A 25,745-nucleotide genomic window follows, 5' to 3' on the forward strand; every position below is an offset into this window, starting at 1 on the left:
GGGCCTAATCCTGCTTCCCCCCGGGGTGAGAGGCCTTTGGCCTCCCTCCGCGGCCGGAGCACCCTTATCGGGGCAGGAACAAGCACCCAAAATGTTCCCAGTCCCACAAGGCTGAGAAAGGACCCGCGAGGCGCTGCCCTGCCGTCAGCCGCCGGCCCTTGGGGCCGACACAAGTTTCCCGTGTCTTATAAATATCCTGGGAAGCAGAAGCGTCTTTTCCCCGGGGATCTGCCCCGCCAGCGGGTCCCCCCTGGGAATTGGGGAGGATTCGAGGAGGTTTCATTCAGGAAAATTCAATCTACGGATCACCTGTCACTTTGGGAGAGACCCTGCGCCTTGGGAGCAGCGGGGAAACTGAGGCAGAGTTTCCCCACTCAAACCCACCCCCCCCACCACCTCCTGCTGCAGCAATTTCCCCCCATGTATGTGACAAGGGGACGTCGGGATCGGGCCTTTCCGTGCACGTCCCGGGCCCCCGGCCAGCGCGGGGAGCGGGTGCGACGCTGACTCCTCCAGCCTGGTGTCATCAGCGCCTGGGCCCGTGCCCAGCCCCGGCGGTGGGATCCGGGCAGGGTGACCTTTCCGTCTGGAGGAGGAGCGCTGCCCGCCGCGGCGCTGCCGGCCTTCCCGTCCCGCGTGGGTGGTTCCCGTTGGCACCCCCCGCTCCGGCCGGAGCCGCGCGGGACACGGGCTATTTTGAAAGCTGGTGTGTTGGCCTTGGCAGGCAGCGCGGGTTTGGCTCCCGGCTTATTTCCAGCTCTGCTCTCGTGTTTTTGGCTCGGGGGGGTGGGGGGGGATGTCAGTCCCCATGCCCCGTGTCACTGGCACTAGGCCCAAAGTCCCCAAACTGTGGTGACGGTGTCTCTGTCCCTTCCCCATGGCCGGGAGGGTGACGGGGCTCAGCCATGTCCTGCGGGCTGTGTCACTTGGGGTGCAGAGCGCTGGGAGCCCCCAGCACCCAGCAGCTTGGGCTCCCCAAAACCCCAGGATTTTGGGGCAGGAAGGGCCTCAAGAGGGAGCTCAAAGCTTTCAAGCCACCGACCTGGAGCTTGCAGGGAGCAGCCAGGCAGAGCCTGGCCTGGGCACCCCCTGATCCGGGGGGTCCGGGCAGCCCCTGCGCCCAAAGAGGGGGTTCAGCTGGGCCCACTGGTAGTGGTACTGGCTGAGCCCCTGGGTGGCGCGAGGTGAAGATGGGGGGACAGGGCAGGGAGGTCCCACCCAGGAGGGTGAAGGGCCACCCTGTGTGTCCTCAAACCCCAGCCCAGGCCAGGACGGGGCGTTTGGACACGTCGTCTCAGACTCTACGGCTGCCAGGACGCTGCTCCCGCACTTCTGCTCTCCCTCCTACCTCCTCTTCAGGATCAATTAAGATTATGAGCAGGGCTAATTAACAGTCTGCTAATTGCACTCTGAAGCCCTCTATAAACCAGGAGCTTTAAAAGCAGCCCTAAGGAAGATGTCATGCCCTTTCTGCCCACGCAGCCTGCACCAAAAGCCTCCTCCAGAGAGTCTCCATCTCTCCAGCCCCTCTCCCCAAAGCCCCCCCCCAGGGTTGGGACGGGACCCCCCGGCATGGCTGGGGTGGAAGGCCGTGTCCCCGCTGTGGGGCTGGCATGGGAGCTGATTTCCAGCGAGTCTGTGATAACCCCCATCCCACCTGCTGCCCCGGGCGGCTCCGCTCACGTAACACGTAACGGGAGCTTGGGAATTGCATCAGTTCCCCCCTCGCTGCTGTAAACACGGGTGTTCCCTGCGGGAACCCTGCGCCAAGCAGCTCCCGGGCAGCCCTTCACCTCCCCGCCACGGCCGGAGGGCGCAGGACCCCCGGCACAGCCACCCGCCCCACGGCACACAGCACCCACCCGGGGGATGCCCAGCAGATTGTGGGCTCGAGGCGGGGCTGGAGCAGAGCGTGGTGGTCACAGTCATCCCTGCGGCATCACCGCGGCTTTGCCCACCACCGAGGCAGAGGTCACCCAAGGACAGGGTGTGAATTGGGCTGCGCCTTCTCCGGGGCTGATTTTGGGGCCGGATTTGGAGCCGGACACGGAGCCAGGGCACATCAGCATCCCCTGAGCTTGGGTTCTGCTCCCCCCCGGGGGGGAAAAGCACCTTCCCAGCGCGGCTGCTCTGCACCCTCCAGCCAAACGCTGACACGCAGCTATTCCCCGGCGTCAGACCCGGCCGTCCGTGGGTCTGTCACCGTGTGACGGAGCAGCGCTCGCCTCCCTTCGCTCTGCAAATTCCCCCCTGGGCTCATCATCCCAGGATCCACAGCCACCCACGTCCTCCGGTCCCCACTCGAGACGCCCCGGCACAGAGCAGGTTTCCACCACCTTCCCCGAGCTGCGAGTGGGGACGGTGCCAAGAAATCACAGCGCTGGATTGTCCCAGGTGTCACCGAGGCCCGTCCCCACGCTCCGTGCCGGGTGGGGGGACACAGAGGCGTTGGGGTTTGCAGCGAGCGGGCGTTGGGGTTGCTTTTACTGAAGCAGGTTGCCGGCAGCACACGAGCTGCCTGCAGAGGTTTCGCTCGGCGTCCCCAGCGCTTCCTCGCAGCCTCCCTCGAGTTATGTCACCGCGGTTCAGCGGCCCCCGCGAAAGGCTCCAGGGCCCCTCGCTGCAGCGTGGGGGGGACGGGGACAGGCCAGGGGCAGGAGGATGGAGCAGCTCCCCCCCCCCGCCCCAGGACAGGTCACTTCATTGATAAAATTAAAAGATAAAACCGAGAGGGAGTGTGTTGGATGTTTCCTTTCAGAGCTGCAAAGCAGTGGCGGGGTTTCGAGCTGATGAGGGGTTTTTTTCGCTGTGGTTTTTGCCGTCCTCGGTGACCCTGGGGACCGGGGGACCGGCACCCCCCAGCCCTGTGGCCGAGGGGATCAGCAGTGCTGGGGGGGGGGGGGGTCCCCTGAAACCAGGTTGAGGGGGTCAAAGGCAAAGGCCAAACCTAGAGTCTGGCCCTAAACCTGCGCCCAGGGCCCCCCCATTTCAGCCTGAGCCTGAGCCCCCCGGCGAGGGCACCGCATCCCCTAGGACCCCCCAAACTTCGCCCCCATCCCAGCCCCCCAAATTCCCACAAACTCACCCACGTCCTCCCCTGCCAGATCCCCTATTCCAGCCCCCCCAGCCCCCCCCAATCCCCCCAACCTCCTCCCCCAGCCCCGCAATCTCCCCACTTGTCCCCGCCCTTCACCTCCACCCCGCCCCTCTTCCCGGGAGAGGCGGGGCTATGCAAACCAGCCCTGCGGCGACCGCCAATGGCGAGCGAGCCCGATAATGAGATGCAAATCTTTCGGCGGGGAGGGCGGGGCTATGCAAATGGTGCCGGCGCGGCTCGGGCAGGCGGCGGGCAGCGCGCGGCTCCGGGGACACGTACCGGCACCGGACTGGCACCGGGACCGGGACCGGACGGCGGCGGGGCCGCACCGGGGCCGGGCCGGTTCCGCTGCAGCGCCGGGCACCGGCGGCCGAGCCGGCGGGGAGTTACCGAGGAGGAAGAGCCGGTGTCCAGGTGTGTGTCCGGGGGGTGGGCGCGGGGGTCCCGGGCCGCGGCCACGCTCCGGTGTCACCGGTACCGGGGAGGAGGTGAGGAGGCGGAATGGGGGGGTGGGGGGGGAAGCAGTGGCGGCTGCGCACCCCCACACCCTCCCTTCTCCCCCTCTCCCCGAGGCTCCCCTCCGCGACGGGCGGCCCCATGCATCCAACCGGCCGCCCCGTCGGGGCGCACGGGTTGGGGGAGCGGTGCCGGGCCGGGGAGGTGCCGGTGCGGCGGGACCGGCGCCCCGCGGGCTGCCCTGGGCACGGCGGAGCCCCGTCCCCCGCCCCGCCGTCTAGGGATGGCGGGCTATAAAAAGCCTGTGGTTTGCGCCGCGCTCGGGGCGGTTATTTTTACTCGTGTCTGTGCAGGGAGGAACGCCCGGGTTTAACCCAAAAGTGCAGCCTGGATGGCAGCCGCCCTGCCCCGGCCCCCGCCGGCCGCCTCCCCGCCACCCCCGGGCCCGCCGAGGCCTTCGGCTGCTGGGACTGAGCCCACGGCGGGGAGGGGAAACTGAGGCACGGCACGGCGGGGCTGTTGGCTCGACGTGGAGTAAGTTGTAACGGTTCTGGTGACGCAGCACCGGGACAACCCGGTGCAGGGCCAGGGCCTGATGCCACTGAAGGTTCGCTGAGGTGTCACAGTGGCCTGGCAGCTCGGAGCAGGCGCTTCCTTGCCGCTCCCGGGTGGGGACGTGACCCGGCCGTGACTCTGGCCAGCATGTGGCATCTCCAGCGTGTCCCAGTGCACGTGGGTCTCCCTCCATCCCCTGTCCCCGCAGGCAGAGCGAGGTGGATCCTCTGCCGGATCCTCCTGCCTGCTGCAGCCGATCGCCAGCAAGTCCCCGTCCCTGGGGTTTTACTCTTTTAATGAGAAAAAGTTTCCCGGAGCTGCTGGCTCTGGGGTTTCGCTGGGGATGAATTAACAGTGGGAGAGCTGGAAAGCAGGGAACTGCGCCGGGGAGGTGACTGGCCGTGCCCCCTCGCTCCACACACGTCCCTTGGGGCATCGGGTACCGGTTGGGAAGGGAGCGTGGGCAACGCGGCTGGGGAGCCGGATCCTGGCGCTTTTCCACGTCGCTGGCTGCCAGCGGGACACGTCACACGTGGGTGACATTGGGGGGGAGACCTGTGCAGCTCGGGGAGGGGGATTTGGGATGTAGATGGAGGCCGCGGGTTTGGTTTAGGATGTCAAATGTTCCCACTCCCCTCCGAGCCTAGGGCGTTGATGATACGCTGGTGCTGAGGGCCGGCCGGCGCAGCAGCGGGAAAGGAAAATGGGTTTGGGAAACTTTAGGTGGTGCAGGGGGACGGGGGTTCCTGCTGACACCCGGGAGAAGCGTCCTGGCAGTGAGGGGGCTGAGGATCCGACAGGCTGCGCTGCCATGGGGCTGCCCAGAAGGATCGGGAGGGGAATTTGTGTATTTAAGACCTTTGGATTTCCCTCCTCTTCCCAAGAATTACAGCAGGATTGGCAGGAACAGGCCAGGTTTGTGAGCCATGCAGCCCTAACGCCCCGGGGATGGGCTCAGGCCAGCTGTCAGCAACTTCTGGCTGCCCCCAGCGAACCCTCCAGCAGCAAATGAGCATCATTTCCCCTATTAATGCCCAGCTGCAGCGTGGGGTGGCCCAGCCCCGTGGGAACAGCGTGTTTCTTCCCTTAGCTGCTTCCAGCAGCGTTGGCGACACGGAGCAAAAAAGGTGGTCTGGGTGCTGGAGGGGGTCCGTGTGTCCGTCCCTCTTCCCAAGGGCGAGAGCTGCCTCATTTTTCAGGGACATTTCAATCCTTCCTCCTTTCACACAGTCATTCTGGAACCGAAAAGCCTCCGCCCATCGCCACGCTTCGCCCCACGGCACCAGCCCGCGCCAGTGCTGGGTGCTGGTGGGACTTTCGGTCTGTGTCACCCCGAGGGGCCTGGAGCCGGGGCTGGATGGTGGCTGCATCCCCCCCGAGCCCAGCCCAAGCTTGGATTTGGCTCTGGAGGGGCACAGGGATGTGCCACGGCCAGGCCCCGTGCTGCGATGGGGGTAGATAGTTGAATTATAATTAATTATAATTGCCCCCAGGGATCTTGCTGGGTGTTGGGGTGCTGCTTATGAAATGGGGGAAGGCTGTTAGCGGAGGCAACCCCCTTGTCTCCTAACGTGCCCTCGGTGTCCCCATGGCACCTTGTCCCCACCAGGCTCTCCTTTCCCCTGCTTCCCAGCAGGCTCCTCCTGCCCTCCCTGCTCCCCTTCCTGCCTTCCTGCGCCGCCAGCCCCGCTCTGGTTTCTACTGGTTAGTTGTTTAAACAACCTATAAAAAGCAGAAGGGCCTGTCAACCCCCCGCAGAAACCCTGCTCAACTTTGACGTTTCCCTGCGCCGGGCTCGGGATGCTGCTCGCTCTGCAAGGCCCCAGCGCTGCCGTTCCTGGGGGCTGGTGAGAGCTGGGGCCCTGTCCCCAGCTGGGAGCAGGGCAGCACCGGCCAGGGGTGGATGTGGCCCCCGGTGGTCCCAGCACCACGAATCCCTCCAAGACGGCTGGTCCATAAAGCCCCGTTTCAAGCCCCGTTGCCCTCCCGGTCCCTGCGATGCAGCATCTGGGCTGCCCTCTCCTGGGATTTCGCTGCTCCTGGCTCAGATTTTCCCCTCCCGGCCAAGCTTGCTGCTTCTCCCTGTAAAAAAGGGGATGGAAACTCTTTCTCCCACTTTAATCATTGTTTTTCTCCAACTAAACACTTTTTGGAAGCTGCCGAACACCGACAGCAGGGACTTACTGGCCACCCTCTTCACACTCCATTTCTACCCAGCCACTCCCAGCTTTCAGATTTGCAACAAAATCCCCGTAATTTGGTGAAAAGGGCTTTATCCCCTGTTTCTATGTCGATGCTGCTTTGTCCCATGGGGATGGGAGAGCTGGGAGGATGAATCGCTGGGGAGCTCAGAGACCCTGACCTGGAAGTATTAGGGGAGCGCTCGGACAGAAGCTGCTGCAGGGTCCGGGTGCTCCCCTAAACCCCCCCCCCCACCCACTTTGACTTGAGGATAAACTTGGTGGATTTAACATTTCTGGGATCATTCAGGGATGGAGAAGGGTGTAAAGGTGTCAAAAGCAGCACCGGGACCGCCCCAGTACCGCACTGAGCATCCTGGGGCTGCGGCACACGGAAAAACACGTCGCTCTCAAGGGGTTCGCTTTGTCTCAGCGCGCTAATTAGGAGCTGGGATGGGGAGTTTACACGCTCTGGCGTGATGCAAATGACCCCTAAAGATGTACAGGATCCGGGGAGTTAATTATAAACCTCATTCCAGCTCAGGGGTCGGGGTGACACCTCGCTGAAGGTGCTGGCAAAGGGATGGCGGGACGAGGGGCTGTGCCTGGGCGTGGAAGCGAGCCCGGTGCGTGCGAGCGAGCAGAGAGCCCGGGCTAAAGATAAGCGCGCGTGGGAGGGAGCGGAGGCCGGCGGGATGCCAGGCAGCACGGGAGCCTCTGCCCGGCGCGGGCAGGGGAAAGCGTCTCCTCTCTGAAAAGGTTTTGAAGGCTCGAGAGCTTTGCTTGTGCTGGGTTTTGTTGGCTGCCTTCGTAATGACGACACTGAAGGGTGCGTCATCCCTGCAGCCAGGCCCCGTCGTGAGTCCCCACCACGACAACGCTAACGAGGAGCCGTTCGTGCGAGGTGGGACCTGGTTTCTCCAGGGCTGACACCCCAACCCCGCTCCCTCCTGCTCAGGGGTCCCCAGCCACGAGCCCTCGCTGGACACCAGCTCCCAGGCTGCTCCCGCAATGCCATCCCCGGCCACGGGGACAAGGCTGGACGATGCCACCTTGCAGGACAGCGGGACGGAGGTGGCAATGCCGGGCAGAGCCGTCCCATTGTGCCCGTCACCCCCGACTGTGATAATCACCTGCAGCCGTAACGCTGCTGATTGCCTGATCGCCCAGCGCAGCAATTAAAATCCAGAGTGAAAGTCCCTCCTCCCCTCCCAGCCCTTAACACCCGTCCGGGGGGGGGAACCAAGCGCCGGTGTCCCGCCACACTGCGGTGTCCGAGGCCTCCGGTCTGGAGGCTGTAACACCTTGTACCCCGCTTCTGGAGAGCATCCCCCCCTCTGTCCCACACCCCGACCGAACCCTGCGCCCACCCTGCAAGACCCTGGCACGTGACGCGGTGCTGGTGGCCTGGCCGGGGCCACGCGTGTGTATCCCCCCGCGTGTCCCCCGTGGTGGCCGAGCGGTCGAGGCGAAGCCCCGGGAGGAGCGGAGCTGTAACGAGCTGCGTGGGGAGGCAGCTGATGAAACCACCCCGTGTGTTGCACGAGGCCTCTGACGGTTTCCCCGGTGGGGGGACGAGCCGCCCTGCGCCCGGCCGGCGGTGAGCGTGCCGGGAGTCCGGCTGCGGTGGGTCCCCAGCTCCCCCGGCCTGACGGCGCTGTGGCTGCTGCTTCCTCTTGCCTCCCACCCCCGCCTGCTATTCTGGGCTGGGGCCCCTGTAGCAACGCCCTGTGGGTGCTGGTAACCCCCTGGGACCCCCGCAGCATTGTCCCATGGGTGCCAATACCCCCCAGCACCCCCACAGCATCATCCCATGGGTGCCAGTACCCCTCCAGGACCCCCACAGTGTCGCTCCATGGGTGCTGGTACCCCCCTGGGACCCCTGCAGCATTGTCCCATGGGTGCTGGTACCCTCCAGGACCCCCAGAGCATTACCCCATGGGTACCAGTACCCCCCAGGACCACTGCAGCATCTCCCTGTGGGTATCAGTACCCCACTGGGACCCCCGCAGCATCATCCTATGGGTGCCAGTACCCCTTCAGGACCCCCACAGCATCATCCTGTGGGTGCTGGTACCTCCAGGCCCTGCTCCTGGAGCACCCCGCCTGGACAGACGGACAGATGTGGCTCCCCCGAGGCTCAGAGCTGTGCTGGCACCCTGGGGGTGGCCGCTGTCCCCTGAGCCGGGAACACAGCCAGGGCCAGGTGGGGACTTGCAGGACCAGACCCAGTGTAGGGACCATCTCCCTCTGTGCTCCCCACGCAGCTAGAAACTGGGGTGCTGGAGGAGGGCATCGGGGTGTTGTGGCAGCTGAGGAGCTGGGAGGGGGTGGCCCCAGCCAAGGGGGCCCTTGGCAGCGTTTCGTGTCCCCACTACAGATGGGGGTACACATCCTTCTGTCCCCAGCACCCTGGAGCCTTTAACAATTGCGGGAGCTCGCGGCCGGATGAGCATCCCCTGACCCAAACGGGCCAAACCCAGCTGCAAGCCAGAAGCCCCCCTGGGGAACAGCCCCTGTTTCTGCACCCCAAATTAAAGATTGTGGGGATGGGGGTGGCCAGGCGAGAGCGCCCTGGGAGCGCCCTGGCCCGATGCCGTGCCGCAGGTGTCAGTGCTGGGAGGGCAGGAGCGGTCCTGGCCCCGCGTGGGCAGCAGGAATCGTTGGGAAAACCTTTGCCTTTTCACCAGGGAATTGTTGGCTTTTTCCGGGGGGGGGCTGGGGTGGTCTTGGCACCCCTCGTACCTTCGTGTCGTGCGTGGGCCCCGGGACACAGGGTGGCAGCGGGGCCGTGGGAACGGCAGCGCAATTTCCTTCCATAAATTAAAATTAGTTTTGATCAGCTAAATATAGCAGCTGAGCAAGATGGTAAATGGCAACGTGCTTGAGAGGGGGAAGCGGGACAAGCTGGGGCATTGGGGGGGCAAAGGGCTGGCGGGTCCCCAACCCGCATCCCTGGGGTGCATCCCTGTGATGCGGGGGGGCTGCTGGCTGGATTTGGGGGGCTCCTGGGGTGCTGGCGTCCCTGAGGAGACACAGCACCAAGCTCCCGGCCCTGCCAGCTTCCCAGCTCGGCTCTTGCCCTGTGGCCATGGCTTGGGGACGGTGGGGGACCCATCTGGGCCAGGTCTGCACCTGAACTGGGTGGGGGGAGAAGCTGGGTGCGGGGTCCCATTGGGAGCGCCTCGATGCCACCCATGGCTCTGCACCAGGCTGCGGTGGCAGCAGGGCATCCCAGAGGGGTTTTGGGGTGACTGGTGCTGGGGGACGGCAAGAGGAGCAAGAATTTGGTCCCTGCGGCAGCAGGGGGATGTCACGGGGGGGGTGTCACAGCCCAGTGCCAGGCTGCGGTGGGTGCTGGCACTCTGCACCCGGGGTGGGATGCAGAGTCCCCCAAGCCCTCGCCCTTCCCACCACGGACTCACGTGGCCTGAAGAGGTGGGTGGTTTCGCTTTGCTGTCTCCTCATACAGCCACTTCCTGACCTGCGAATGGCGGAGGTCAAATTTAGTCTGTTCGCTTAGAAAAAAAAAATTTAAAAACTTAAAAAAAAAAAACAACCTTGAACCTAAAAACAGCCCTTTTGTTTTACGGACCCTCCCCGCAGCCAGCCCGGCCTCCTTTATAACTGCCCTCCCCATCCGACGGACCCGCTGGTGAAGAGCATCAGTGCGAGGGGCAGGGTGGGAGCAGCCCCCACGGCTTGGGGCAGGCGCTCGGGGATGCAAAGGCTGATCCCGTGCTCCCGGCGAGGGCCCCGGCAGCGCGGCGCGGCGGCTTTCCGGCCGGCACACGCAGGTGCTCGGGTCCCCAGAGCCAGGGTGGGGTGGGGGTGACAGAGCCGGGGTGGTGGAACCGGCTGGGCAGAGTTAAGGGGATTTTGCCCCTCCCTACCCCAGCAGAATTTGCCGATTTTATTTTTCATTTTTCACTTTGCCACTGTCTTTGCTGAAAAAAAAAAAAAAATGCTGAAACTTCCTCTGAAAATTTGTTTTTTTTCAGCAAAACTTATTTTTGGGCGGCCGGAGGGGTGAGGAGGCGCATGCGGTGCTGGGGCGGATGCTCACTCAGGCTGCCGGGGCTCAGGGGCTTCTTGCTCTCTTCCAGCCCCGCCTCGAGTGTAGGAAGCAAAAATGGGCCGGAAAAAAATACAGATCAGCCGAATATTGGATCAGCGGAACCGACAGGTAGGAGCCGCTCAGGGACGAGATGGGGACGAGGGGGACGGGGAGCCACGAGGCCACGCAGGGAGGCAAAGTCACGCTGCTCCAACCTTCCCCAGGAATGCCGGATCCTCCGGAGCTGGAGGGGGTTTAGGGAGCCAGGAGGAGGGTTTGGGGCCGTATCCAGGGGTCCTGGGTACAGCATCCCGTCCCCTTCCCTGCTCTGCAGGTGACTTTCACCAAGCGGAAGTTCGGGCTGATGAAGAAGGCGTACGAGCTGAGCGTCCTGTGCGACTGCGAGATCGCCCTCATCATCTTCAACAGCACCAACCGCCTCTTCCAGTACGCCAGCACCGACATGGACAAGGTGCTGCTCAAGTACACGGAGTACAGCGAACCCCACGAGAGCCGCACCAACTCCGACATCCTCGAGGTAACGGCTGGGGGCAGCTGGGGCCGGGGGCCGGGCCGGGCGGGGGGCCCCACTCACCGCCCCGCTCCCCACAGACGCTGAAGCGCAAGGGGCTGGGGCTGGAGAGCCACGAGCTGGAGCTGGACGAGGGGCCGGATCCCGGGGAGAAGGCGCGAAGGCTGAGCGAGGGCGTGGACCTGTCGGTGGCACGGCCCAGGTTTTATGTGAGTTGCTGCCGTCCCGCGGCGCTGGGGATGAGGGTCCCCGTCCCCTCCCTTGTCCCTCACCGCCGCTTCGCCCCGCAGAGCCCGGCACCGCTGCCCGAGGCAGCCTACGGCAGCTCCCCGCCGGCCACCGACACATCCCTGGGCAGTGCCAGCGGCTCCCCGCAGGGCCAGGGCCGCTCGCCCGCCTTCAAGCCGGCGGCACCGAAGCCACCGGGACGCTCGCCAGGACCGCTGCCCCCAGGTAGGCTCAGACCCGTCGCCCAGAGGTGCTGCAGGGAGCCGGCTGCGGGGGAGGAGGTCCCTGCCGTGGGCACCCCGGCCCTGCTGTGGGCACCCTGTCCCTTCTGTGGGCACCTCGTCCCTGCCATGGGCACCTCATCCCCATCGTGGGCACCCTATCCCTGCTGTGGGTACCCCATCCCTGCCGTGGGCACCCCATCCCCACTGTGGGCACCTCGTCCCTGCCATGTGCACCCCGTCCCCACCGTGGGCACCTCATCTCTGCCATGTGCACCCCATCCCCACTGTGGGCACCCCGTCCCTGCTGTGGACACCCCATCCCTGCCACAGGCACCCAGTCCCCACCATGGATACCTCATCCTTGCTACAGGCACCTAGTGCCCACCATGGGCACCCCATCCCTGCCATGGGCACCCTGTTCCCACCGTGGGCACCTCATCCCTGCTGTGGGCACCCCATCCCCGCCATGGGCACCCCATCCTCACCAGCCCCACAGGGATTTTCCCAGCCAGGCACCGCATGCAAAGCTCCTCTCACAGCATCTCCCGGGGACTTACCGGGAGCGGGGCCGGGGCGGGTGCGTGGGCAGGTAGCGCCGCTGCAGCTGTGGAAACACCGTCCTCTGCCTCCATCCAGCTGCTTCCTGCACCCTGCCACCACCCAGCACCCGGCCAGCCCCAGCACCCTGGGCACCCTGCGCCCACAGCTCGGAGCTGGGCATGAGGGGCTCATCCTGCCCAGGGGGGTGGTGATGGGGACACGGGTGCCCCCAGGGCCACGCAGCTGAAAAGCACCTGGAAAAAATGATGCTCTGGCTTGACCAGTGGAAACCCCCCGGGTGGGTGGGAGGTGACACGGGGTGGGGGGGAGGTGTCCGGGCGATATTCCCGGTGCAGGATACAGTGTGCAGCATCCCCATCTCCCTGGATGGGGACAATGTGGTGGCCCCAGGACACGCTGGACACCCCCACAGGAGGTCAGAGCCACTCTGTGAGGGGCTGGGGTGAGGGTGCACCCCATGGCAGGGTCTGGCCGTGGGGTGGGGGGGGAAATTTGCAGCCTGCTGGCCCAAGGGCTTCGTGCAGTGTTTCCGCTCGCAGCACGCGGCCGCTGCGGGCCGGGGGTGGCCGCCACAGCCCAGATGCGCCGATGGCCTCGCGCAGGAAGTGGCTTTGCCGGAGCGCGGCACCGTGTCGGCATGCACAGCTGCCCGCGGCGACGAGGGCACCGGGGCCACCGGCCGCAGCCACGAGGATCCCCAAAAGCACCGCAGCCCCTGGGACCCCGCGTCCCTCAGGGCCACCCCGTGCATCCTCCTGTCCCTCTGTCTGTCCAGGTATCGGCTACCCCCTCTTCCCTGCCAGTGGCCTGAACCGAGCCCTGGCCACCAAGACCCCCCCGCCACTGTACCTGGGGGGGGAGGGCCGGCGCGGCGAAGCCCACGGCAATTTGGGGAGCAGCCGGAGCGGTGGCAGCGCGGTGGTGAGTGCCGTGGGGAGTGGGGGGACACTGGCTCTGCCCTACCTGCTGTCTGGGCTGGCGTGTGGGGACAGCTCTCCCAGAGCGCAGGGGCCCAGCCCCAGCGTGGTCCCATCACTGGGAATGGTCCCTGCATATGAGACAAAGCCCCCCCCCCCCCCCCCTCAATCTGTAGCCCCCCAGGTTGGGCTGGTTCTGAGTCCCTGGGATGCCCCTGGTGCCTGGGCAGAGGATTGGGACCCCCCCGGCCATGGGGTCCCCCTGGGGGTCAGTGCCTTGGGGACACCCTCCCCACCAGTGACACCACTGGAGGGGGCAGCAGGACAGATGGTGATGCCCCCCCCACACCTCCAGCTCGCTGCAGTGCCCGGTGTCTCCGGGGCCACGCGGACGTCCCCTCCCCAAATTCAGCAAGGAGCCCCTCCGATGCGCTCCCACCTCCTCTTCCTCACCAGGGCTTTGCTGGGGGGCATGGGGAGGGGCTGGAGGGGAGGGATGACACTGCATCAGGGGTCCCCCAGAGGGTTGGCACCACACAGCCTGATGGGGGACACCCCCCTTTCCTGCAGCGGCCGCTGTACCCCGCTCTGCAGACCCTGAGCCCCGTGCTCACCCCGGGCAGCTCTGGCGTCCCGAGCCACGGCCTCACCGGCTTCCCCTTCCTCACCCCGGCCCAAGCGGGTAAGTCCTGGCCCCACAGACCCTCCACCCCCCCCCGGCTTTGGACACCCCCCCACCTCCCGGCTCCTGCTCACTCTTGGCCTCCTGCTCAGCAGAATTTGGGGCTGGTGAGGCCCCGCCACCCCCCGGCTTCCTGCAGCCCGGCCCCCCGGCGTGGCAGCACCCGCGGGACATGGCAGCGCTGGGGTAAGGATGGAGGCTGGGGCGGGGGGGGGGGGGTAGAGTGGCTTGGGGATGAGCCTGTGGGTGGGGAGCTGCTGCACCCATGGGTGCCACCTCCCAGCCATGGGTGCTGCCAACACCCAAGGTGCAGCCCCCCCCACCTGCTGTGCTGGGGTCTGTCCAGCTTCACCCCAAAACTGGGGCACACGGGGTCACTCCGGTAACCTCCCCACCCGCCGCTGTTGGCAAAGCCTATTTCCGACTGTATTTCCCCAGGGGACCTGGTCCCCGTGTCCCCCCCCCCTTTCCCCCTGGTCACACACCAGGCAGGCAGCCCCAGTGCTCGGCTGGGTCAGAGCTAGTATGTGAGATGAGTTTGGGGGGTCTCAGCCCCTCTAGGGAGGAGGGAGGGTGGATCTCGGCCTCTCCCCACCCCGCATGCCTCGGCAGGGGATGCGGGGAGACCCAGCCTCACACCTCCCCCCCTCTTACCCCAGGGTCAGCAGCCGGATCGTCGCCACTGAAGAGCCACCCCCAGCCCCTGGTGCCTCCCCGCAGCACCCAACCATCAGCATCAAGTCGGAGCGGGTCTCCCCAGGGTTGGGCTGCCCCTCGGGTACCCCCCAACCGCCCCTGGCCAGCCTGGCCTCCCTGAGCGAAGCCTCCCGAGGCCCCGGAGACCTCCAGCCGCGGGATGACTATGCCAAGGGGTACCCCTACGCTCTGGGGCCCCCCCGGCTGGCGGAGGAGCAGCGGGCCCCCATCCCCACGCGGCGGGCGCAGGCCATGGACGCTTGGCAGAGATAGCGAGGCTGACGGGGTGCAGGGGTGGGGGCCGAGCCTGGAGGGAGAGCTCCCCCCCCCGCTTCACCCCCATCCTCGGACCCCCACGAAATCCCCCCCCCCCGTGCCCTTTGCAACGCTGCTGGGGGGGTCGGTGGTGCCGCAGGGCTTCCCATGGGGTCCTGGACCCCCACCCTGGGGCTGCAGCTCCTGGCAAACCCCCTCCCCACCCTGGTGCCCCCCACACACACCGCCGGCCCCCCACTCCCTACAGCTCTGCCCGCCCCCCCCCAGCCCTCTGCGAGTCCAGGACCCCCCAGGGGCGAGGACACTGTACATGTCCGTCTGTCCGTCCGTCTGTCCCTGCGTGTCCCCAGCGAGCGGGAATGCCGGAGAAGTGCCACGGGGTGGCAGCAGGACTGAGAGCACCAGCAGCGGGTCCAACCCTGCACCCCCCCGGCCCAATCCTGCACCTGACCCGGGCGTGGTGGGGGGGGGGTTGCTGGTGTCCCGCAGCCAGGCGAGAGGGAGGGAGGGAGGCACCAGGGGAGGGGTGGGGTGGGTGGGTGCTGCTCCCCCGGCCCAAGGGCTCTTTTCTATTTATTATCGTCTCATCAATAAAGAGCTGGGGGTGTTGGGGTGTCTGGCGTGAGCTTCTTGGGGTCAAGCAACGTGACTCGGGGGTGCTAACGAGTGGCACGTCATTAATGTCCCCAAGGGGGAGAAGCGGCCCATGCCCTGACCCCTTTTGGCTCTGCGTTGCTGTCCCCTGTGCCCCCCCATCCTCCAGGGTCACCGACCCGCAAGGTGGGTGACAGCTGGGTCACCCCCAGCCCTGACCAGGTCCCTGGGGCCCAGCCGTGCTGCTCCCACCCCTCGGCTCCCTGGGACACCCCAAAAAACCTGCCCGTAGGGTCTCAGTGCCACAGCCTGGTGCTGGGAGCGGGTGGGAGGAGGAAAAACCCCCTCTGTGCCCTTGAGACCGGCATCGGTGGGGGCAAGCGGGGGGTTAAGTGGGGGGGTGGGTCCGGCCCAGCTGAGCTGCATCTATTCTAGCACTGGGCTGGGCTGGGACTGGGGGTTTTTGCTGCTCCTTGGGGTGGGGGAGCATCCCCTGGGGCCTGTGGTGTGCTGGCCATGGCCACAGCCATGCTGCCGGGAGGTGAGCGAGGATGGGGGGGACACCTCTGGTTTGCGGGGGGGTCCCCACCACTGCCTGGACACCCACAGGTTGGGATTGGGTGGGGAGGGGGGGGTCCCTCTGCACCAGCTGCTCACCAGCGCTGAACTTGACCCCTCCCGGTGGTGGTGGGGTTACTGGTGGCCGAGCCCCGAGATTAAAACATGGGCGGGAGATTAATCCTGGGAAGAGTTTACCCTGTTTAACAGAGCCCGGCGAGCGACACAAATACCGGCCGGGATTAGGGGCTGGACGGAGCCCCGGCAGCCCAGGGCTGGATCTGGCCTTGGCCCAGGTCTGCCCCCCCCCGGCTGGCAGGGCCCCCCCCGGGCCACCCTTGGGTCTGGGAAGGGGCTTCTGCGTGGAAAGCGGAGGCGAGACCCCCGGTGAAAGTGTGGGGGCTGGGGTAAGAGACACTGATTGAATAGCAATGACTGCATGATTTATGGTTTGCATTATTGCATGGCTCATTTGAATATATGCTAATAAGGCTTTTCTCCTCGTTTTGTTTGTAAGATTTAGATTTGCTATGGCAACCCGCTGGCATGGAAGGAGCGCCAGGAAATGTCAGGGTGAGGTGAGCCCCCGGGAGGGGCTGGGGGCTGCCGGGGACACTCACCGCATCCCACCGCGGGGACACGGGAGCGGCCGGCGGGACCCGGAGGGCAGCGGCGGGAGACCCGGGAGCTGACCGGAGCCGTGCACCCCCCCGGCTACCTGCAGGTCCAGTATAACACCCCGCTGTGACAGGTCCTAAACCGGGGTGGGGTGGGCGGGTGCCCTGGGGTGCCCCCAGCCCTGCTTTGGTCCTGCAGGGATGGCCCTCTCGCCTCTTCCCGCCCCCCCCCCCCCAACCTGCCGAGCGACCCCCAGCGCAGCGGGGACAGTGGGATGTCCCATTGCACTGGACCCAAAGGTGGCACCCAGGGACCCCCAGCTTTGGGGGGGAGGGGGGGGGCAGGGCTCAGGATGACACTGGGAAGAGACAGAGCATCTGTGTTTGCTCTGTGTCATCCCCCCCCAATCCTTCGGGGTCCTGGTCCACGGTGGAGGGATCTGGGCCACCTCCCCACCTCTGTGGTTCCTCGTCCCCTTCCCAGCTGGCCAGGGAGTTGCCCCAGTAAAGCCCAGTTACCTGCAGGCCCAGCATGACGGGGGGGCTGCGCTGCTCCGGGAGGGTGCTGGGCTCCGGCGCTCGGGGCTACAGAGCCGGTGGGGCTTTGTCTCCCGGTCGCTGCCTGTCCCCCTCCCTCTGCCGCGGGGGGGATGTGCTGCCGGGGCTCTGCACCCCGATTTGGGGGGCTGTGGACCTTGAAGTCACGGTGCTGCCTCGCTGGGGGAAAGGCAGAAGGGTTGTTTTTTTGGGGGGGGGGCCGTCCCCTCCTCAGAGACGTGGGGAGCAGCCCCGTGTCGTCGGATCCCAGCCCGGGGGGGGGTGTGTGGGCTGATGGTCCGTGTCCCTCGGGGTCGTGGTGTTACCGAGAGGACAACCCGGGTGGGGATGGGTCCCCCCCGCTGCCCCCACCCAGGCGGCTCTGTCCCCCCCTCCCCGGGCCTGTCCCGGGGTGCAGGAGCCGGGGGAGGTGCGGCCCCTCGGAGCCCCACGGCCACGCGTGACCGCGGAGCAGCCCCGGGGGTGGCTCCGGGCTGTCGCGGTGGCCCCGGGGCTCAGCCAGGGCCGGGCGTTGCGTGTCCCCGACGGGACGGGACGCCCGCTCCGACCGGGGGCCGGTCTCCGCTCCCGGGTTACCCGGAGCCGTTTCACGTCTTATAACGGAGAGGCAACGAGCCCCGGGCTGGGGGCGAGCGCGGCCGCTGCCCCGGCCCCGAGGGGACGGGGGTGCCCGGCCCCTCCTCGCCTCCCCACTGCAGCAAACCGGGACCGAGCCGGGCACCGGGGGCTGCCGCCCCCCTCCTTCCCCCCCCCCCCGCGGTGTATCCTCCCCCAAACACCCACTTTGTTGTTTTGCAAAAGCCCTGAAATATTCATGGCGCTGCGCCGAGCGCCTCTTAATGAATTTTTGATCAAAACGTTATCAGGAAGCCAAAATACGCTCCCCCCCCCCCCCCAAACCCCCGTTACCGTAGGCGGGAGTGGGGACACGGGACAGGGCCCGCCGATACCGGACGGTTGGAGGAGCCGGGCCCGGCCCCGAGAGCCTTTTACCGGGAGAGGCCCCGGCGACGGGGCTGGGCAGCCCGGGGGTCGCATCGCCACCGGGGGTGGGGGTCGCACCCCGCCGCCGGGGATGGTTATTCCGGGGTCGGTGGTAGGATTTGGGGTGTCCGATGTGCAGGCCCGACCTCCTGCTGCCCACCCCACCTACCTCCCTCCGCCCCGACCCGGGTTGGGAGGGACCGGCCGGGCCCCCGTGAAGCCCCGGTTGGACGGGACGGGCGGTGGGGGGCCGGGACAGCGTGTCCCGGCGCCCCCCAGCCCCGCCGGGAGAAATATTCGTTGAGGGGGAAATACATAAGCGAAGCTCATTAGGGCAAGAGCACGGAGCCAGCGGCCCCCCCCGGCCGGGGGCTGCCCGTGCCCGGGGCGGGCAGAGCTGGGGGGGGCGGTACCGGGGCAGCCCCCGGCCCGGTCCCGTCTCCGCGGGGGGGGACGCGCCCCGCCATCGCTCCGGTGGCTGGAGCCAACCTCGGCCCGCACCCGGTCGGTGTCGGAGGGGGTTTATGTGTGTGTGTCCCCCCCCTCCGGGGGCAGTATTTGGGGCACAAACCCCGCCGGGCGCTGCGCGAAGCCGCCTTTGCAGCCCCCGATTTTTAACGCGCTCTGAAAATCCCGGGGCGGCGGAGGCGGGGCGGGGGGGGGTGCTGCATTCCCGACCGCTTCAAGAGCTTGGAGGTGTTAACACCCGGGGGGGGGGGGGGGGGGGCTGTTTTGGATTTAATTTAAAAATAGCCGATTTTTGCTTTATTTCCACGGACTAATCCTGCACCGGCCGGGGAGCGGGGTGACCCTGCCCGCCCGCCGCCTCCTGCCGCAGCCTCTGCCCCAGCCCCGGGGGGGGGGGAGGCAGGGGGACCCCCCAACACCCTCCGCACCTTCTCCTCCCCTCCGGATCCGGCCCCGCTCCCTCCGCGCCCCGTGGGGTGCCCCGAGCCCGGACGGTCCCGCGGTACCCAGGGCCGGGCGGAGGCACGGGGGGGTGGAGCGGGGGGATCCGGATCCGGCCCTGCCTCCCGCTGCCCGTGCGGGGCCGCATCCGCGGGGTCACCGGGATTATTATTATTAATATTATTTATTTTTTAAAAAATAATAAAATCCCCGTTATTTTTAGGTTCTGCTGCCAGAGCCGCCCCCGCGCCCCCCCCCCGCCCAGCCCGGTGCATTCCCCCCAGCGCAGGGCTAACCTATCCCGCTCCCGACGTGAGGACGTCATGCCTTACGTAGTAAAATATGGAGAAAGCAGGGGAAAAAAAAAAAAAAAAAAAAAAAAGCGCATTTTTTCCTCCTCTCTCCCATCTCCATTTCCAAAAGGGACAAAATGGATGTTTGGGCGGAATCCGCCCCCCCGACTCCCCCCCACCCCCGAGGGCCCGGTAGCGGCGGGCCGGGGCTGCCCGGGCCCGGTCGGGGGGCTCCCGGCGTTAAAGCCCCGGGCAGCCGTTATCTGTTTAACCCCACGTAAAGGCAACGTGATGGCGGGGGGCTCCGCTTCCCGCCGCCCCGGCAGCGCTCTCCGGGCTCCGCATCCCGCTCCGCATCGGCTGGATGTCTCCGGGCTCCGCGTCCTGCCCGGTGCCGCGTCCCCCCCAGCCCCCGCCCCGGAGGCTGCCGGTGTCCCGGCGGCTCTCGGCTCCCGCTAAGTCATTAATGGATGCAGATGTGCGGAGGGAGGTAAATAATCCCCCCCCACTTCCCTTTTTTCGTCGCTGGTTTTTCCCCCTCTCCCTGCCCCGCACTGAACTCCCCGGGGCCGGGGCAGCGGGCAGCAGCGGGCAGCTGCCGGTACTGCCCGCCGGAGGGGCAGGGCTGTGCGGGCACCGGCAGCCGCCCCGCTCCCCCTCCCGCTGCTCCCAACTTGGAGGAAGTCTGCGAGGGGGGACCCCCCGCCTCCCCCACCCGGGCCTTTTTTTTTATTATTATTATTTTTATTTTTGGGGGGGGCGGGTGGGTGGGGTGTTTTTTGCCTTTTCCCTCTCCCCCCCTCTCCTCCCCTGGATTAGGGGCTTCGGGTCCCGGCAGCCCGGTGTGAGTGGCGGGGGGGGGGGCGAGGTGGCGGGGGGGGGACGGGGGGGGGGGGGCGAGGCGTGGAAAGCTGCCCTCCCTCCAGCTCCCGCAGCGCCGGGAACAATGGCCACGGGCTCCGTGGGGACAATGCCCGGCGGAGCCGAGCTGCTTGGGTTGCAGGACACGTCCACCACCGCCTCGGCCACCCCGGGCCCCGGCCCCCCGGCCCCCCCCCCCGCCCCCCCCCCGGGACAAGCACCCCCCGCTCCCCCGGGACAGACACCCCCCGCTCCCCGCGGGGCTGTGGGAAAACGCGTGGCCGGGGGATGGGAGGGGGAAGCACCAAACTTGGGGAAAAGTCGTCGTCCGCCCCCACCCCCCACCCTGGGGGCCGCCCCTCCTGACTTTGGGGACCCCCCCTCACCCCGCACCCCACCGAGCCCGGCGGTTCCCTCTCCCCCATCCCGCTTCTTCCCGCCAACTCCACCGGGTGCTCCCGCCCGGGGCTCAACAGGTCGGGACCGACCAGTCCCCAGGTGCGCGCTCCCCCGCTCCCCCCCCCCGGCTCCCCCCCATCTCCATCACTCCCCCAGCACCCCCCTCTCCCCCCAAACCTTCCCCCCCTCATTATCGCTGTTATCCCAAGGCAGCTCCGTGCCCAAACGCCGGCATGTGCGCGGCAAACAGAGCGCGATTGTTCCCAGCCTGGGAACGCGCGGAGGGGGCGCGGGGGCCGCCGCCCGCCGCCCCCCGCCCGGCCCCCGCTCAGACGCGATTGTGATGGAAATAGGCCCTTTCCCGCATGCTGTTGAACTTGATGTTGACTCCTTTTCTTTAGGGGTTTCACATCTCTTCGGCCACTTGTTTTGTGGGAAAAATTTTTCTCCCGAGCTCCGGTGTGAAATTAATTAATCAGGGCCTCTAGATGGCAATGGGGCACAAAAGGGGACAGCCCGGGGAAACTCCGGCAAACTCACAAAAGCCACCCCCGGGGTTTAGAGCCCCGGGCCGGTCGGACAGACTGCCCTGCCCGGTGCCCGAGGTAAGGGGCTCCGGAGCGAAGTTTCGGTGTGTGCAGCTTTTTTTTTTTTTTTTTTTGGGCGGGGGGGAGGAAAGGAGGAGCAGGGGTTTGGGGGTGCTGTGCTGGGGCGGTGTGTTGTGTGGGCATCCCCTCCCGTCCCCTCCCAACCCTGCGTTGGTGCGAGGCTGTATCCCGGCCGCCAAAAAAAAAAAAAAAAAAAAAAAAAGATGAAAAAAAAAAATCCCCACGCAAAAGGCCGGGGCTAAATTCGGCATTTCTGGAGAAAGGAAAAAAAAATTATCTTGTTTTATTATTATTTTTCCCCCCCTAAAAAAGTAACTGGGGTTGTTCCTGTGCTGAAGCGCCTGGCTCTGCCCGAGCGGGCACGGCGGGGATTTCCACGCCGTTGTTTTCCGAGCGGGGAAATCTCTGCCGTGCGCGGGGGGAAACCGTTTGCCCCCAGTTTGGACTGGGGAGGTGGTTGTTTGATTTCCAGCCCCCCCCTCCTCGCTATTAGTTTCAGCGGGTGCCGCGCGTGTGTGTCCTCCGACGGGTTTGGCAGCGAAAGGAGGATAAATATAAAATCAGATTTTTCTTTTGAGGCACTTTGCAGAGCAGGATATGATTGTTTTTAGAGAGATCAATCTTTGCAAAGCGGTCGGGGCTTTGGGGGAATATTTCTGCACGGGAACAGGCCAAAAATACGAGCGTCAAATCCCCTCCCGCTCTTTGTTGCCACAACACCTTTAGGTGACAGTGGCTGCAGAAAGAAAATCATTAAAATTTGTTAAATCTTTAGTTTTCGCCCACATCGATATTTCCTGCCGGGCAGGAATTCGGGTGGATTTGGCTGGAGGTTTGGGGACCCCTTTTCCTCGAGGTCGCCCCTCCTCTCTCCGATGCTGGTTGAATTGAGCTGCGAAGCGATGTGCAGGGGAACGAGTCGTTGTATTTTAAATGCAAATAATTCCCAGCGACAACGTTGGAATCAAACGGGGAAAAAAAAAAAAAAAAAAAAAAAAAAAAAGGAAAAGAAAAAAATGGGGCGGGAAAAGGAAAAGAAAAAGGGGGGAAAAAAATCTCGGTGGGAGGAAAAGGAAAAAAAAAAAACCACCAAAACAAAACAGCTGAAAAATCCGCTTTCGAGGGGCGCCGGGCCGGGCGGGAGAGCGGCTCCGGTGCCCGGGGAGCGGCGGCGGCTGCCCGGTGCGATGCTCCGGTGCCCGGGGAGGCTCCGGTGCCCGCGGCGCGGGGGAGCTGGGCCGCCCCCCGCCCGGTAAAACCAGACAGACAGACAGACAGACAGGCAGCCACCGGGCGTGGGGCTGCCCCTCCGCGAGGGTCTCCTGTATTTCCCCGGCAGCAGAGGCCGTGTCCCGGCTTGGCCCCCCCCTTGGGCAGGGCCGGGGCTGCGGGTGGGTGACCCCACTCCACGGGTGGAAGGGACCGGCTTTGGGGCACCCCACGCCCTGCCCGCCGGCGGGACCGGTGCCGGCTGACCGGGCAGGGGCTCCAGCACCGCCCACCCCCCCGCCCCCGCTGCCAGCCTCGCCGGGAAAGTTGCTCCAAGTTGGAGCGATGGCGGCGGCTCCTCCTGACGCCTCTTCTCTCTCTTTCCCTCCCCAGGTGGGCTCGGCCGAGCGGCGCCACGGGGGAACCGGCAACCGGGCGAGGCGGAGGTAACCGCGGCTCCCCCCCCTCAACCTCTTTTCCAAAGGCAGCCCCGGGACGCGGCCGGTTTTACCGGAGGGATGCGGGGCAGGTGCGGGACCCGCAGTTAGTGGCGTTACCGGTAACGGCGGGAAGTTACCGGGCTGGCGCACGGAGGCATCCCTCGGTGAGATGGGCAAGGGGGGCCAGCGGCCGGCCGGGGTACCCGGGCTCCGGTTCTCCGGTGGGAACCGGGGTCTCGGAGCCGAGCCCAGCCGCACTGCCTCCCGCCGAGGCGGCCGGCGGCTCCTGCGGCGAGCGCCGTGCTCGCACCGGAGCCCAACATGGCTGCTGTAGTGAAGGTATTTGATTCACACGAGGGTGTCGGCGAGGGGGAGAAGGGGGGACGAGAGGCGCCGGGGCCGGAGACGGCGCCCGCAGCCGCCGGGGCGAGGGGTACGAGCGGGCGACGAGTCGGTAAGTGCCGGGGAGGAACGGGGCCGGGCGGGCCCCGTGGAGCCCCCGCCGCGGACCCGCGTGGGGCGGCCGCCTTCCCCGTGTCGGCGCTGCCAAGCCTCCCCCCGCGGCCCCTCGGGGGCAGGGAGCCGTGGGGAGCCGGGACCGGCAACCGGCGGGGGGAAACCGGGCCGCTGCGGCCCGCCCGGGCCCTACGCGGCGGCCACCGGGCCCGGGAGCGGCGGGGGAGCGGGGCCGGCGCGGATGCTGCTCCTCGGCCCCATCGGTGCCCGAAACGGCCCTTCCCGGAGCTGGGCCCGGGCCGGAGAGTGCTGCCGGGGGCGGCGGGGAAGCTCCGCCGGTCCCGTTCGTTCCCTCGGTGGAGCTTTGGGGCCGCGGTCGTTGTTGGGGTTTTACCCTGTGAGGGAGGACCGCGGCCGGGCCCGCCCGGGGGAGCAGCGGTTCGGCAGCGGAACCCACCGGGGCGGCGAAGCGGGGCCGGGGCCGCCGGTGCCCCGGGCGCTGTGGACGGCAGCGGGGCCGAGCCCAGCGGGGCCACGGCCGCCGCCGCCTCCCGGGACCGGGCAGGAGCCCGGCTGCGGAGGTAACGGCACCGGCTCGTCCCACGCGAGGTGCGGACCCACGGGGGGGCAGGGTTGAGGGCAGCGCGAGCGGCAGCTACCGGGGGTGTGCGGGAGGACGATCCGTTAATTTGGCAACCGGCTGCCTCGCTGGCACCATCTTCCCGCTCGCAACGGCTGACCGTGCCGCGGTGCACCGGAGCGATGGGAACCTCCGGGAGGACAACGATAATAATGAATAGCAATAATAATAATTAATTAGTGGCGGGCTGGAAAGAGAAGGACGGAGGAGGCGCGACCCCGCACGGCCCCGGGGCGCGGCGGCGGTTCAGCACCACGGAGAGCGGCGGCGCCGGTGCCGGTGCCCGGTGCCCGGTGCCCGGTGCCGGCGGGAGGATCTTCCGCCCGCGCCCCGCGGTCGTGCGGCCGCCGCTTGCAGAGGGGACTCCTGCTAAGAGGTCCCCCGTCCTGGGGGTCCCCGGTGTGTGGGGCAGAAAGCCCCGCTGCTCCCGGGGAGCCCCCGGTGATCGAGGGTTGGCACCGCCGCAAGCGCCGCCGCGCATCGCTCCCAGCCCCTTCTAACGCAGATATTAATCTATATTTTTATATATATATAGGTGTATAGATATAAAAGGGCGGGTGTGGACGGGGGGGGCCGGGACGGATCCGTGCCTCCTCCCCGAAACCCGGAGCGCGGTGAGCGGGAGCCGGGCCCCGCCGCCCGCCCCCTTGCTCCCGGTTCCCGCTGGAAGCGGAGCCCGCCCGGGGCTGCCCAGACCCGGGGCCCCGACACGTCACAGTGCCCGGGGCCGGTGCTGTGCCCGGGCCTCCTGTTGGTTTCGTTTTCCGCCGTTTTACCGGAGCCAGGTGCGACGAGGCGGCCCCGGGAGGGCCGGGGCAAGGCTGCGGGGCCGGGGGCGGTGGGGAGAGCCAGGGCGTCCTGCGCGGGTGTGAGTGTGCACGGGTGCGTGTATCGGTGCGAACGCTCCTGCGTGTGCACCTGCGTGTGCTCCCGGGTGTGGACCCCGGTGCCCCGACACTCCCGGGTGAGTGTGGGTACACGGGGGTCACGACTGTGCTCGCCGGTGAGCTCCCGGTGAGAGGCTTCTGGGGGTGCCAGGGAGAGGCCGTTGTCCCCCCGCTGCCCCCGCCCCTGGCCGGTGCTGCCCCGCCGTTGACCGGGAGAGCGGAGCGGGTCCCCTGCACCGGGGCAGGGCCGGCCGGGACCGGCCCCGGGCGGCCGCACGGGGGGGACGTGGAGCCGGACCTCGGCACCGCGCCCCGGGCTCTGCCCCGCCGCCCCTCCGAGCCGCGGCCCCGCTTTGGCCCGGGCCCGGGGGGTGCCCTCCCCGGCTGAGGGGCAGAGCCGAGGCCCGGCCCGCCGGGGGACCCCGTTACCGCCCGGAATGGGGGACGCGGCGGGGCGGGGCGGGGCGGGGGGTGTTGAGCCCGGTTTTACAGCCGAACAGCCGCAAAATTTCCCCTTTCAAGCGGGGCCCGTGAGCGCAGCCTCGACGGGAGGGTTCGGCCGCCCCCCCCGCCCCGCCGCCTCGGCAGCTTCCCCGCCCCCGGGCACGTCGGGTTTAACCCCCGACTTTGCCGGGGGGGGTTGGGGGCGGCTCCGCCGCAGCCCTGCCCGAGCGGGGTTACCCCCAGGGCACCGCCGCCTCCCCGACGGGGCGGGCCGGCTGCTGCGGGAGGCTGGGTCCGGGGGGGCGGGGGGGCCCGGGGCGAGCAGACGGGCCGGCCCCCGGGGACAGCGGCGGCCGTGGCGAATGGCGCTGCCTCCCGGGGGGGGGGGGGGTGACCCCTGCCCCGGCCCCACGCCCGGGCTGTCCCAGCCCCGCCACTCGGGCTTTGTCCCCGCCGGCCGCCCCGTCCCTCCTCCCGCCCTCCCCCGCCCTCCAGCCATCCCTCCGCCGCCGGCTCTGCCTCAACTTTAGAGGCAGGTCCCGGAGGCGCCGGGGAGCGGGAGCGGGACCCGCACCGGCACCGGCACCGGCACCAGCACCGGGCGGGGACATCCAACCTCCAGCCCGGGCCGAGCCTCCTCCCCACCCCGCCAGCCGGAGAAGGATGCGGCGACCCGGAGCCGACGGCGACCGCGGGCAGCACCGGCCCCAGCGGGGCGAGCAGGTACCCCCTTCCCGGGTCCCCTCTCCGGTCCTCTCCCCGGTCCCCTTCTCGGGGTCCCCCGTCCTCTCCCCGTCCCCCGCTGCGGGCCGGGAGCAGCCGCTCCG

The 25,745-nt window shown here is 67.3% G+C and overlaps 1 protein-coding gene across 1 annotated transcript; it reads left to right on the top strand.

Annotated features, from left to right (window-relative positions):
• The first annotated feature begins 3,388 nt into the window (after positions 1–3,388).
• Positions 3,389–14,458, top strand: MEF2B (myocyte enhancer factor 2B). The gene is made up of 9 exons (XM_074808804.1): positions 3,389–3,511; positions 10,395–10,474; positions 10,680–10,883; positions 10,958–11,086; positions 11,168–11,330; positions 12,666–12,811; positions 13,378–13,489; positions 13,582–13,675; positions 14,149–14,458. The coding sequence occupies exons 2-9, from the start codon at positions 10,421–10,423 to the stop codon at positions 14,456–14,458; spliced, it is 1,212 nt and encodes a 403-aa protein (XP_074664905.1). The 5' UTR covers positions 3,389–3,511; positions 10,395–10,420.
• The last annotated feature ends 11,287 nt before the right edge of the window (positions 14,459–25,745 follow it).

This window comes from Strix aluco, chromosome 29 (assembly GCF_031877795.1).
Source record: "Strix aluco isolate bStrAlu1 chromosome 29, bStrAlu1.hap1, whole genome shotgun sequence".
Classification (NCBI taxonomy): Eukaryota; Metazoa; Chordata; class Aves; order Strigiformes; family Strigidae; genus Strix; species Strix aluco.

Excerpts from the sequence above, each read along its gene's own strand:
- MEF2B (XM_074808804.1), top strand. The coding sequence starts at position 10,421 with ATGGGCCGGAAAAAAATACAGATCAGCCGAATATTGGATCAGCGGAAC. Across the intron at positions 10,884-10,957 it reads CCAACTCCGACATCCTCGAG|ACGCTGAAGCGCAAGGGGCT; the intron begins GTAACGGCTGGG and ends CGCTCCCCACAG. Across the intron at positions 13,490-13,581 it reads CCTCACCCCGGCCCAAGCGG|CAGAATTTGGGGCTGGTGAG; the intron begins GTAAGTCCTGGC and ends CCTCCTGCTCAG.